The sequence below is a fragment of the Pleuronectes platessa genome, chromosome 5 (assembly GCF_947347685.1).
Source record: "Pleuronectes platessa chromosome 5, fPlePla1.1, whole genome shotgun sequence".
NCBI lineage: Eukaryota > Metazoa > Chordata > Actinopteri > Pleuronectiformes > Pleuronectidae > Pleuronectes > Pleuronectes platessa.
In genome coordinates, this window is record NC_070630.1 from 14,106,970 (window position 1) to 14,121,486 (window position 14,517).

The window sequence follows — 14,517 nt, forward strand, 5'->3', positions numbered from 1 at the left end:
TCAATGTCACATGCTTACAGACTATAAATGAAAAATCAAAGATGAACTGGACTAGAATTAAGAACATAACGACTTGTTGCAATCAGTGTTTTAATAGGCAATCACCTTTTGTCCAACGACAGATAATGGGGACATGGTGAATTGTACACAATCAGTGGGATGATCAGTACCTTGTGATCTATCTGTTGCATCTTGGCCGGTCTTAGAGAGCAGCAAAGAATTTTGGAAACATCTGGAAATTGTGTTTTTGAGGCCCAGCTCTAAATACGGATGCAGTTTGTGTGGAAGACGAAGGGAATGGACTTCTCAGATGGGCTCCAGGTCCCCAGAGGAGCGGGAGGAGCAGATAACTAACACATGGCTTTATATTTAGGAAAATGTTCACTTTGGAACAGCCTTTCTATAAGCACAACTGTTTCACTCTCACTATACATACAACTTCTTATTTCCTATCTCCACAATTAAACTGCATAACATGACATGTTGATCAGTGGTCGCTGAATACTGTGAAATGGAAGACAAGCATTGACCGTGTCTCTAGCAAGGATTAAGTAGGAAAGGATTTAACAGTTTAGATCAATATCAACAACATTTATTTAAATGCTTTTACAATTTCTATACATATTTTAACACACAAAAGTAGTAACTCAGTGGTGCCGTGTGTTAATTAGAAATAAGAAGAATAACGATGGTGCTCAGAGTTGAAATGTAACTATCAAAGTATTCAACAAACATACTAGCATAGTCAAACTTTAAAGTGCAACTCGCCATAAACCTGTTAACTCAATGGAGGAATTAGAAATGTGACCCCCCAAAAAAAGATCATATTGTTTTCCCCAGACAGACAAACGTGAAGAGGTCACAACACTAGACAGCTTTCCAGTTGTCCGCACGTCCCACCCCTCTTCTGAAATTGCACATCATTTCTTTTCTCGAGGTTACAGTCATGTCACTGATTCGGCCTCATATGCATAGACAATGGACCATGGACTCGGATGTTGAGTTTAGGAGGAAAGGGCCCTCACTGATATTACATCCTGCTCGGCGGCAAAATACAACATTGCACATTTGTCATCTCCTACAGACTGTATATAAACATGGATGACATGACAGTTCCCAAAAAGTTTAACCAAAATATCTTAATGGCCCCTGGTGGTTGGCCGTACTACAGGTAATAAAATCCCGCCTCCTCCATGTTAGTGGATGGGACATGAGCCAAACTAAAAAGTCAAAGTACAGATCAAATAAAATGTTCTCAAAGATTAGGTAGCTTTTAGCACACTAATATATGTAAGTGCGCATTTTTCTGAAAGTTTTGGGTTTAACGGTTTATTTTAATGCTGTGAAAATGGGGTAAGACATCATGAAATGGCAGCTGAGACTGACTCGTGATTGGTTGAACATGTGTGTCTGTGAGACGTCGCTACCGCAGCTCCATCCCCCATCTCTGGTTGCAAACATGCAAAATGTTTATATCCGGGATATTTGGGCTTCATTTCTGGCTTGAGGGAGAAAGTGGAGACACGTAGTCCATCTTTATATACAGTCTATGCTCCTAACTGAAGCAGGAGCCCACAGTAACATTCCATTCGCTTTCTCTTTTGCCTATAGACTATAGATATATCTTTAAAAAAATGGCTCCTCCTTGCAGACCCATTTCTCTGGCTTGTGTATAGAAATCTGGCTACATTTACTCTCTGAGTCATTTTTCTTAAACAGTTTATAGAACTTCTCTCGATCGCTGTGACTGTTCGTTCTCGGCCCCGTCAAAATGTCCTTGCTGCCGTCGCTGTCTATGACACTGGCCTGCTTTTTTGACATGAGATGCATAGAGCGCTGTTTTACCATTTTGTGTTTCACCTTAGAGGATGCCAGGGGAAACAGTGGGTCAATGCTTGGTGATAATGGACCTTTAATGCTGGAATGTGACATGTCCTGGTATGTAGCCAAAGGCATGAAGTCAGTTGTATCCTCGATTTTAGGTTTAATTTTAGTATTTGAAAAATGTCCTCCTTTCTCCCTTTCATTCATTATGTCAGTGTCACTGCCCTCTGTTTTGATGGTGTCTTCTTTATTTTCTTCACATAAGTATTCAGAAGATGGCGTGAAGTTGTCATAGTTATATCCCTCTTCATTTGTGTCCTGGTGTTTCTTCTCATGGCTTCTCTTGGTGGCCAGGTAGAGGAAGCGCTGGGGACAGAAGGAACAGCGATACTTCTTCTCTGGGTTGGGGCTCCGGGTCGAATTGTCAAAGCAGGAGCCGCTTTCCATGCAGCTGTTGCAGATGTAATCCCTGCCAGCGGGTGCCTCACCAGGGGGACCTTGTCTACCGCACGTCAGGCAAAAACATGGGTGGGAACCAATCACGTGAGCTCTCAGGCCGGTCTCTGTGATGAAGGAGCTGTCACAGATGTCACAGCTGTAGGTGGCCCTCGGGCTGCAGTTCCTGCTCAGGCTGCGTTTCACCTCTGAACCGCCACCTGAGCTGTTCTCCTCTGTCAGCGAGCTGCTTCGATCGAACGGGGCCTCGGCTGCACCAGATCTATCCACAGATGCTTCAGCGTACCGGTGAAATAATCTCATGTTCTTCCTCTTCTTCTTAGCTTTGTAAGAGTAGTAGGGACGCCATAGCTTATCAGCGGTGTCGCAGTCATTGGGATCGTCGTATGTCTCTGGCTCTGGCTCCACGATGGTGCCTTCTGACCTGAGGCGGAGCCTGGGGCTTGCTGAGCTCTCTCTCGTCGGAGGAGACTGACTAAGACTCTCCTCCTCACTCGATTCTCGGACTCTCCGTTTCTTTCTGGGGAAGAGCTTAGATCCTTTGATTCTGCGGCGGATGATGGCCTCATTGCCTATTTTCACTGTTATCTGACAGAGTGGCATTGAATCACCATCCAGTGATGGCCCCGGACACGCGGGTTTGGCGATATACGTTTCTGTCTTTGACCCCAGTCTTCTATCACGCACGCAACTCTCTGTGCGCGACTGAAGTATCTCCTTGGTCATGTCCTCAACTCTTTTTGCAGAAGCTGACAGCTCACCTAATTTTTTAACAGTGTTCAGAGAGTTTAGGAATGGCACGTTATGACTGATGTACTCTGAGTTCCTAAGCAGCGGAGGGTCGTCTTTGTATGCTTCTGTGTCGTGTTGTAAAGAGAAGCTGCTGTTGTAGTTAGTGAAGGGTGAATTGTTGCTTTCAGCCTCTTTTCTTGCATCTCTCACAATTTCGGATTCACTGTTCAAATCATGATCAGCATCTTGGTCAGAGAGCTTGTCGAAGCTGATGCGAGGAATAACAGGGGCTACTGACTTTGTCGTGGCCATGAACGTGAGAGGGAACGACACAGCATCAGGGTGGCTGATCAGACCGTTTTCTTCTAATGGAGGAATGAGAGAGCTACTCTCCTGTGCATCTTGGTCACTTTTCTCAGCACTCTCTGAATACGTCTGACTGTACGTCTTGTATTGTCTCTTTCTGAACTTCATTGGCATGAGCCTGTAGAGCTTTATTGGGTAGACACTGGCTTTCAGCCCGCCATTGGCCGATTTCCTCTTGATAGCTAAACTGGGGTCAATGCCGTGAAAAGACTTCTGATGGTTTTTCAAGATATAGTATGTCATGAATGTTTCCAGGCAGAAAATGCATTGATACCGTCGTTCACCTGTGTGCCATATTTCATGCTTTGTGCGGTATTCTGCCAAGGCAAACACTTTATTACAGTAATGACAGGGATAGGCCCTCTGCCAAGAATGAACATTCTCATGCCGCTTCAGACTGGATAGGGTGACATAGACCCGTTTGCACATGCTGCAGTTGTATCTCCTCTGCTTGCCACCGGGCCTCGCTGCCTTCTCATGCTGCGGAGGCTCTGATGGGTCCATTTCAAGGGGATCTGGTGTGTGAGGGGTGGAGAGGTCAGCAGAAGAAGGAAGTTGTGTTCTGATGCCCTCCATTTCATCTAAATGGTGGTTCGTCTCATTGACCGTTATGTCAGGAGCTTCTAATTTAGGCGGGTCTGCTGCAGCCTTAGGACAGGCCTGCTCGTGGTTGCGCAGCCGTTTCAGGTGTATGAATTTTCTGCGGCAAAACTTGCAAAACAAATGACTGACAAAACGCTTTTTATGTACTTCTGAGTGTAGTGTGAGGAGAGCTTTATTCGTGAATATCTCTGGACATTGCTCGCAGCCGTAGATTGAGATGATGTCTTCAGTGTGAGGGGAAAGGGTTGGTGGGCCTAACTCCATTTGAACATTGTCAGTAGCTGACGTTGGTCCCGGGTCCACACTCTTTCCTCTCTCTACCTCTGAAAACAGTGGTGGCGGTGTCACGGCTGCAACAGGTGCTGCCGTGACATCAACAACTAACGTGGGGGTTACTGTATTTGGTTTGTCTTTGTGTGGTTCAGCAGGTGCTGGAAGTAGCGTTCTACCCACAATGCCTCTCAGCCTGTGACGCTTCTTGAGCGGGCCTATGTTCTTGTATATGAGTTGCTTTGGCTGTGACACTGCCGGCTTACAGACCTTCTGGTTTTCCAACGGACTGCTGTCTTCGGTAGATTTGCAAACTGCATATGAGTGCTCTGAAAGGGCGTGGGCGGTCTCATTGTTCCCGCTGAGGCAGGACGTTGTCGGGCAACTTAACGGGAGCTGTCCCACGTCCGGTAACTGCTTTTCCACGCTGGTTAGAGGCAGAGGGGTGAAAGGATTGTTCGCAGGGCACACTTCAGTGATGGAGAAAGCGTTGGTGATGCGTGGCCCTCTAGTACTGTCTATCTCCACAGGCCTGGGAGTCTCCTTCTTTGTTTTCTGAGACACGGATGCTGTGCTGGACTCGTCCTGTCGCCTTTGTTCTGCCAGCTTCTCTAAAAACGGAATTCCCAGTCTTTTTCCAGCTGCCACCAGTCCACCTGTGTCCTCTGCACAGGGTGAGGTCACCTTTGAGCAGTAGATGAAGTTGAGGATACTAGCGAACACCTCTGACTTCAGGTCCATCAGCTCCAGCACTTGTCCGGAGCTCCATGTTTCCGGAGCTGTCAGGGCGTTCCTGAAGTAGCCACTGCAGGCTGCCAGGATGTTCTTGTGGGCCCGGAACTTAACATCCTCCACCACGATGGTGACATCACAGAAGAGGCCCTGTGAGCGCTGCTCATTGAGCTTGCTAAGCACGGTGTGAGGGTGGGCGGTATCCATCAGGTTCTGAGTGCATGGAGACACCACTGTCATCTGGAAAAAAAAAAATCAATAATAAATAATCACATTATTTTTATTACAAAATCAAGGAACTGACTGTCTGCTGACAAGGAACACTCCAGGAGACTGGTGTGTTTTAGTGTTTACACACTAGATGGCAGTAATGTCCTTACAGATGAGGTGATGCTCTGTCTGATCCACAGTGGTGACTCAAACATCACATCAAGTCATCAACACATCCACTACAATTAAAGAGACATTACCCTGCTTGAAGTTTAAAGCTTAAAGTTAGAATAAAGGGCCCTTAAACATGGATCTATTGTATATTGGATGCTTTCATTGAACTAATTCAGGATTGTGCGACTATATCACTATATAGGTATCTTGCATTAGTTAGGGGGCTATAAATTATTTCTCATTAAAACATAAAATTTGTAAAAACTGTGTCAACAGGGGCAGGCATCCCTTACATAACACTGTAATGACATAACACTTGTTTTGAACTAATACATTTATGACTGGAGTTTCAGATCCCAGCTGCCAGAAAATATGCAGGAGGGAGAGCAGCAGTTTAATTACTGTCAACATGCCTCTGAGCTACTCACAAGATCTGCAGTTTAGTGGTTTACAGTTAACAGCCAAGTGAGAGTCTAGATACTTAGAAATAATGTGAGACTGCATATTTGTTCAAAAGATGTAACTAAATATGTGCCAAAAGAATTGGGATTAAGTAACAGTCTTGATTTGGCCCATGGCACAATGCTTTTATTATTTTCTAACTGCAGCTATCTGTGGTCTGCCCACTACTTTCCTTTTTGTACCATTGCAGATTTTCAATGTGAAATATGTTTTCTTATCATAAATGGAACAAGAGGGTCATGTGCGTCTGTAGTTGGTGAAGCACTAATACCAAAACAAAGTCACAAGAACACCTCAGACTCGTCTTTCTAGAAACTACAATATGCAAGGAATGTCAGGTGACTCACTCAGTCATTGACTTATCGTCATTGTTTCTAAAAAAAACTGCTGTTTGCTAGGTTATCTTAGTCAGTGTGCAGTCACAGCTTTCTATCAGGTTTAATCTGGATTAGTCAATCCTATTGTTATTAGTATAAAGACGGCATGCAGATTGTTGTGCATGTACGAGGCATGTGCTCCCTTCGTCAGTCGATATCCGAGGCTTCACTTCACTTCAGAAATCATAATCTTATAACACAAAGCCACACACTGCTGCACTGCTTACACAGGTAAAACTGATTTGTGGTCTGATCAAGATCGACATATTTTTAAATATTGTCAAAGCAGTATTTGGTGATTGGTTAGATTTGGATTGTAGTCTAAAATAATTTCCGGCTCTACATGACAGCGGATGAATCACCCAGCGTGATGTTCTCTCTGTGGCCGACTCATTTCAGAGTCAGCGTGGTTTGAGTCTATACTGAGTCATTTAGCATGTCTTACGTAGCACGCTGACTGTACCTGCCAACACACACTCTTGCCTGCTCTTGCAAATGATGAGTCATCACAACCGCTTCCTAAAAGTCTTAAATAAAAAACTTAAACTCAGAGAGAAGTTTGACATTTTTCTCAATGTGATCATTTTTTATTATTCATTTACCGCCACAGTGAAAGTCTTACAGTGATTGTGAAGCTTCGCCATGAACTCTCTTTGGAGATGTTTTGGCTAAATGCTACTCTACTTTTTTTTTTCAATGAAGCTCTAAGGTAAACTGGTTCTAATCCTAACTCTAATTTCACGCCAAATCAGTTTAATTTGTTGTGATCAATTTATTTAGTTTGTGCAAATGATACCGCTTAGGTGATCTCAAGTTATATCAAATTAACAAAGAGTTCAATTTTTTATGAAATTTTGTTTTACATTTTTCTATATTTATTCTTGGCCATTGCCCACCATTTATAAATTGCTTGATTTATTTTCTTATTTTAAATATCGTATTTTTCCAAACATGAGGTTTACGTAATTTATCAATTATGTAATTTTATTGTTTTAAAATTTCACGGTTGTGTAATAAATACAATATGGCCGCCGTTGTCCAAAGCCTCCCAGACGGCTGAAAACATCACCAGCCTCCTGCCCTCCTTCTCAGACAGGCCTCCGTTGTCATGGCAACATGCTATGGCGCAGCAGTTATTGGGATTCAGCAGGACGGCAAGTGAGCTGGTTATTCATCCCCACAAATATCCTGCCATGTCTGAGAAACTGCAGCACACAGCAGTCGAGGTTTGCCTTTGACTCTGCTTGAACATGATTCGTGTGTGTGTGTGTGTGTTGGTCTGTGTGTCTTTGTCTTCAGCACAAATGCTACTCTAAGGTCTTTCTCATCTGATAACATAATGTGCCATAGCTTTTATACTAATTGATCAGAATATGCCTTTATCAATGACAGTTTCATCTTTTCTCCTAGATTGCTATTTAACTTTTTTGGTTTCATTTTGGACGATTTCTACCTAATGTTGTGGTTCATTGTAACCAGCTCCTGAGCGGAAATTTTGAATTTGTCATCACTGCTCCAGATTTTGCCACACCCAGCCTCACTTTATCTTCAAAAGCTCATGTGAAATTATTTTTTACGTCTCTATCTGTACAAAAAAAAACCTCACATACAAAACCACAAACCGAGAAATGACAGTATGGCATACAGACAGTCAAACAAAGAGCGAAATATCAAAGCAAAAGCCCCTTCATGCACCTCTGCAAAGCGTACTTCCGCAAAACACATGTTACAAATTGAGGGAAACCATGCAAAACGTACCTTAGTAAATCAGAGAAAATGATGCAGGGCGAACAGGAAGCCGTGTCATGCAGTATCCCTCTCGTACAGACCTGAGTATTACCAACTATACGTGAAAGACAGTTTTGCTAGAGCAAGGCGAAAGTAGTTTTCTTTCAGTGATGGTCGCTGAACGGTGGTGTTGTCAGAAGCAGAGCTTTTTTTCTGACGTCTTTCTTCCTCTCCCTCCCTCTCTGTGCGCAGATGACTCTAGCTCCAACGTCCTTCGCCTCTTTCCATGCAGCCCAGGTCCTGGGCTGGATCTACCCTGCCCTCCTCTGGCTGTCCCACTTCTGTCCTGCCACAGCCATATAGGAACAACTCACAGTTAATGCAGCATGTAGCTAATCCGGAGTACGGCTCTGCCTTTGTGTTAGCTGGGCAAACTGAAGCGTTCACACTGTAGCCACTGAGCAGGAAGCGGCAACTTTTATTAAGCATGGCAGAGGGGGAGAGCGGAGAGATGCTGGGGACTACATCACACATCAGCTCTGCGCTCGATGCTACAGCCAGAGAACGCTCAGCTGCATCGCCGGTAGCAGCGGAGAACGACAGGTCCCTTGCTGTACAGCAAATGCCATATTAAATCCCCTCAGCACCACACCAGCTAAATCCTGATGCATGTCGGTGATGAAAAAAGGAAAGATCTCTTTTGCACAAAAGTAAAATCATTTGAAACACTAATAATCTGCAGCCGTCGTAGAAACACTGACCCTGAATTTATAACGCTGCACCATCTGTTTCATGCTTGTGCACTCACTCTGGGTCTGTGCTGCAGTTTATTACACCAAAGCCCTCCGTCCGTGCTTACGCAGCCACTGTGGTTAGGTAATGCAGAACCCGAGAGATGATGACAGTGACGACCGTCGTGCCGTGCATCACAGCGGATACGGGACAGATGTTCAGCGATGCTTTTTTCTCACAGTTTCAGTGAATGTGAGAAGCTGAATGTGATGATGAAGGGAATAAACAGTGAGTCCTGCGATCAGCAGGGACTCTGGGTCTATATCTTTATAGAGGCTGCTGCTGGATGCAAAAGCAGCAGATGCGTCAGCACTGCAGACGAGGGGGAGGGGAGGAAGCTGAACTCGACATGGCACTGTGAGCCTCTCACTAGCGTCTGAGGACGGAAGCAGCTCTTATATTTACATTACTGAGTGTGAAGTCCTGTGGCTTGCGGGTCTTCTCATCATACAAGCTCAAACCAGCTTCGTACAAGTTTCAAAGACAAATTATTTGATGTACTTTCAAAGACAAAGTAGCAGGTGTTACTCTAAAAGAAGGAAACCTGCTATTCATGTTGTAATATTTTGTGCCCTTGTCTCTACAATATGCTTGGGGGTCTCTTTTAATCATAGGTGCTGTGTTGTCCTCTTCTCATTTCCTGTGTTTGGTTCACCATCACTGTTGTTTCATCAATACACAATTAACCACAGGCTCAGACTTCAATTTTTTTTATTCTGACAGCAAAACTTTCTTCCTTGAAGACCAGTACATTAGACCTGGGGAGCAGCCGTTGTGCCCGCCTGATTAATTTGTTACTTGCTTCTATAATCTGTCACACTGGATCACATTAGTTTGAAAACCAAAAGAAATATGACATTAGCATTGAAATGGTTAAGTTTTCTGATTTCAGCTAAATCTTTTCAGTGGCATGATGTGCATTCTACACACCAGTATAATCTCAAACTGCTCATCCTCTGCAGAAGTTTTTCCATCTCTACAAACCCGCAACTTAATCTTAACTATCACAAATAGTGTTTACTGACATTAATAACCTAAAGGCCTTTTTTTATTTGACTGTTTTTCTGTTGTGAATATCACTAAATAAAAAGTAGCGAAAAACATTTATAACTTAGGTTATGTTTTGTGTTGTAACAATCAGTTTGAGTTTTGACTGCTTGTTTTGACTTTGTTTAAATTTGGATCAATGGATCTTGTTAAGGTTTATAAAAAGTGTACACTAGCTATTTATGTCTAACAACTCAATTGTACTTCACACGCTTCAGTAATACAGGTTATTTTACCGGAAGAATAATGCTTTAAAAGATCAAATTATAACTTGAAATGTTCCATGAGGTTAAATAAAGTCATTATATATTAAATAGTTTCAAAATGTGCATTTGAAAGGAGCAAGGTTTATTGAATATTGCTTCTGTCTAGCGCTGCAGTACTTGCAGTTTGATTTTGAGTATTTTGAAAGAAAATGTGTTAAAACTTTATACTATTGACTTAACCAGTGAACTTCGGCCTTTATTAAGGTTTATAGATGTAAGTGCTGCATGTAGAGAAACAATGAAAGCATCCAATGTGTGCAAGCATTTGGTTTGGTAACAAAGTTGTTATGCAGGCACGGATATATCACGTAAATTGATTTGATAGTACAATATATGAGTAAGTTACATACTAATAGTAAGAAATGTATTGATGTTTAAGAGGATCAACACCAACCACGGGCAATACCTACATTGTTATGTCGCCACCTTCTGGTTTGGTTGGTCACTCGAGTGATATCATGTGAAAAAGTTGCTTCACTGCCGCTTCTATTACTGGAGCCAGAAAATCTAAATCTGGGGGTTGGGGGTCTGGGGATGTGGTGGGGTGGGGGCTCGGCTGAAGCTGCAGTTGGATGAGTATGCAGCAACTTCTGCAGCTGTTGCTGAGTGTACCCTCAGTCAATTAATCTCCTGAAAAGAGTTCTAGTTATTGACTTCACAATTTAAAACACATCTGAAAAAGAAATAAATAGACCCTGAGTTCAAATCTATTGTCATTATTATTTTTTTCTGCGGGATCATTGGCTGATTTAAAGAGAATATACAGAATTTATTTTATTTACACAAACTTTTCAATAAAGCTCTCCCTCAGTTGCGTCAATGAATGGAAACGAGTACATGTTTTGATGGTAATGGTTTAGATTAATAGTTTGAAGTCCATCTCGAAGCCTTGTTATAGTCCTTTAACGTAAAATAATCACATGTATAGTATATCCTATATACCTGAGTAAAGCATGTCATAAGAAACACATCTTAAATATCCATCTAGAATATTGTACCATATTAGTGCACCATTTAACTATATATTAAGGCCATCCTATCTGGTCAAACGTATTATATACTTTACGTGGTTGGGGATCTCAGTCTCTACTTGTTAATAATTGGGAAATAAATTAAAAACAGATCTTAAGCTAAATCAGTATCAAATCTGAGATCAGAATAAAAAATCCAGTGCTCTTACTTAAAGCGCTCGGATATGACTTTGTGTAGCAGATCCTGTGAAGCACTGTGTAAGCATCCCCTTTTCATCCACACTTGATATCACAGCTCGGAAGTGTTCAAAACCACAGGAGAAAGTATGCAGGCCTCTGTGCCTCTGATGCTCAGTGAGCTCAGCTGCGGCCTGTAGGGACGCTGAGCAGCAGGGAAGCAGAGACTGCAGTACAAGGCTGAGTAGGCCTCAAGGCCTCATTCTCATAGCATTCACACTCAAAGCATACAGCGACACTCAGCCCTGGTAGCACTTATGTTGCTGCCCTAACAAGCACTCATACTAGTGAGTAGCCTACCAAAAGTGTCTCTGTGGAGAAGGTCTCGCTGGGCCTGTGGTCGCCGCTGTGGAAGTCTCTGGTGTTTGCTTTGGAGGAGGAAGGCAGAGTGACATCACGGCTCCTCTTCACCCTTTGGCTCAGACCGGGCCATTGCCATCTTCCTTCGTCTTCTCCAACAGGTTCCCTGTTCCTGCTGTGTAAATTTGCCTTCTGGAGGTGGCTGCTACTGCTGCGTCACTCCCGATGCATCAGTGACCCAAAAAGAGGAGCTAGGAAGGAGGAGTGGCGTGGTGAATGTGTGGAGGTAAAGGGTAAGCAGAAAACAAGCAGAACAGCTCTGCACTGCTCCAGCAAACAAATGGATGAGGCTTCCGCTTTGTCTGAGTTTGGGGGCTAGTTGCTGCCGTGGTATTCAGGAAGTGGGTCTGGGAGACAGATTCTTTATGGTTACGTAATGAATATTTTTTCTCCCAGACCAGACTGAGCTAGGAAGGCGGTATCTAGTGTTCAGAAGCTAATAATAGGCCATAGTACCGACCAGTCAGGGGTATGTGCAGTGCTGTCAGATCAACCCAGTGCCAAGATGACATCTGGACATTGAATGTTGCCATTTATAGAAAATTCACTGCTTTACATGCTGTTCAATGGAACACCTCTTGTTTCTTTTTTGTAAATATTTTTGTGGAAATATACCATGAAGCTGTTGTGTTGACATCTATTGTCCCATAATGTTGTACAGGCTATGGTTGTCTCTGGTCCACTAGGGTACCAGTCAGCAACAGAAAGAAAACAGTGCATACCTTGGTCTTACATTACCGTGTCTTGCTTGTACTGGTTTCAGGTGAGGAAGGACCTTTGTGGCAGATGCCCTTAATGACGCATTTGTATAAGGTTTCAATCCAGATGTATTCTCCATAGGCCTGGATGTGGTAACCAGACTTGCAGCACTTGTTTTGCACACGTTACCCAGGGTTTTTGTTTACTTGATCCTCCTCCTCGCATCATCTGACTCTCGTTTTCGTTGCCATGTTGCTCCCTCTACTGGCTGCACGGGTGAACTCAACACAGTGACCATACACAGACCCCTTTTATCTGTGGGGAGAAATGGCAGCTAGGGCGCAGGGCCTCCAGCAGAGGGCGCGAGGACGGTTCAGTAGCAAATGTAAACAGGAAGTAGATGATGAAATTGACCATTGACCTTGATGTGATGTCAGCAGTGCTCTTACTGCCTCACTATTTAATTGTTTGCCCGTGTATCTTTCAGAAATCACAATGGGACACAAACTGTATTATATAGTATGCTTTTTTTATTTACCAGTATCATTACACATTGTAACTTATTAGCAACATACATAACTGCATCCACTGAACATTTGGCACTTTTAAACCAGTGGAATAGATATATCTTCTGAAGATTACACACCTCAAATATGAAACTTCACATTAAAGCCTACCAGAAAACCCTATACCTCTTGTTTGCACTCTTCAATGCAAATTCATCAACTGTGATAGATTTGTGACATAGTTATTTCAGAACAGTAATGTACATGTTCAGTTTCCTCACTGATGTGCAAAAGGCTAAAAGAAAAGGTCCTCTTCCAGCCACAGGCAGCGGCAACGCCCCTATATCACTGGTATACCCGGCACATCCATTCTTCAGAGTGCTCCCAAACCTTCCAAGCACAACAAAACCTAACGCAGATTTACAGATAAGATTATAATATCACACAAATACAAGCTGGAGAGAGAGAACACAGACACTAACACACCTTAGTTGTGTCATCATTTAGAGACACATCTAGGCTGTCGTGGAGTTAACATTTTAGGAGGCTCTCACGTTTTTGAATCTAAGTAAAGCCTGTGCCAGAGAGTCCTGCCTCTTTCAGAAAGAGGTAAGACAGGATTTGGAGCATAATGCCATCAGGCAGGTTCACAAGGAAATCAGACTTTCCTTGACCAGGTGATACTTTTTATTCCACAACCTCTGCCCTAAAACTGCACCAAGATGATAAACCGAAAATAAGTGGCATAGCATAGCCTGAATGTCAGATACTTGAAAAGTTTAATTACTGTCAAGTGATGGATTTACGTAAAACCAAAAATACAGAGCCTAAACGAAGCATGTACCATTACAGCAAAGAAGATTAATTGCATATTAAGATCGGGTGAATAAAGTTTTCTGCTATAATGTAACTGTAGCTACTGGGCACTGATGATGAAATGTTGTGCTTTAGTAGCTTTTGATGTAGGAGGTTCTGAGAAAATTGATCTTTTCTTGGACTTCACTGGGCCTTTCTTGGTCTCTGAGGTATTGTCTCTGGGTGGTGGGAGGGGAAGTCCTCATCTCTGTGGGTGGACCACATCAACAAGTTACAAAGAACTTTTTTATGATGTGAACTTTATTTGGATAGTTATTTATATGGATGGATGTTAATTTTTTTAATCTTGATATATTTGGACATATCGTCCAGCTCTACTCCATATTACCTGAAGTTATGAAAAGGCAAATTTATGATATTATGATTCATAGTGCGGTGAGGATCATGTGAATCCAAATAACTACATTTATGTGGCTGCAATAACAATCTGTAAATTATTTGTGGCTACTGATTTGTCCAGGTAGTGGAATGTACATATTTTGCCACAATATCATTTAATTTGACTTACAAAAACCCTTGGATGGTATGAAACAATGTGTTAAAAAGTATACACACTACGAAAACTATACACCAGCAACGTATTAAGCAGGCCAAGTAGTTCACTTCGTAGGGTGAAAACTGAGCTGGTCTCTGTGTTGCACACGCACAGTGGTTTAATAAACACTATATAACACACATATTTTTAATGAATACCAAATACTATAAATACTGACCTCGTTTTCCACAATAACAAGTTGGAAAAAAAGATGTAAAATTCACACAGTCGCTCCTCTACCAAGACCGCCATTTTGGACGCAGACTTGTAACCATGACAACTGAAAAGGGCCCG

The 14,517-nt window shown here is 42.7% G+C and overlaps 1 protein-coding gene across 3 annotated transcripts; it reads right to left on the reverse strand.

The window, feature by feature from the left end:
• Positions 1-576: 576 nt before the first annotated feature.
• Positions 577-12,535, reverse strand: zbtb38 (zinc finger and BTB domain containing 38). Of its 3 annotated transcripts, XM_053422304.1 has the most exons (4): positions 12,330-12,534; positions 11,548-11,798; positions 7,965-8,280; positions 577-5,223 (listed from the first exon to the last, which is right to left on the reverse strand). In XM_053422304.1, the coding sequence occupies exon 4, from the start codon at positions 5,221-5,223 to the stop codon at positions 1,627-1,629; it is 3,597 nt and encodes a 1,198-aa protein (XP_053278279.1). In that variant the 5' UTR covers positions 7,965-8,280; positions 11,548-11,798; positions 12,330-12,534; the 3' UTR covers positions 577-1,626. The 3 variants fall into 3 exon arrangements, with proteins under 3 accessions (XP_053278279.1, XP_053278281.1, XP_053278280.1); XM_053422306.1 differs by lacking the exon at positions 7,965-8,280 and having other exon boundaries at positions 12,330-12,535; XM_053422305.1 differs by lacking the exons at positions 11,548-11,798; positions 12,330-12,534 and having other exon boundaries at positions 7,965-8,553.
• Positions 12,536-14,517: the final 1,982 nt, after the last annotated feature.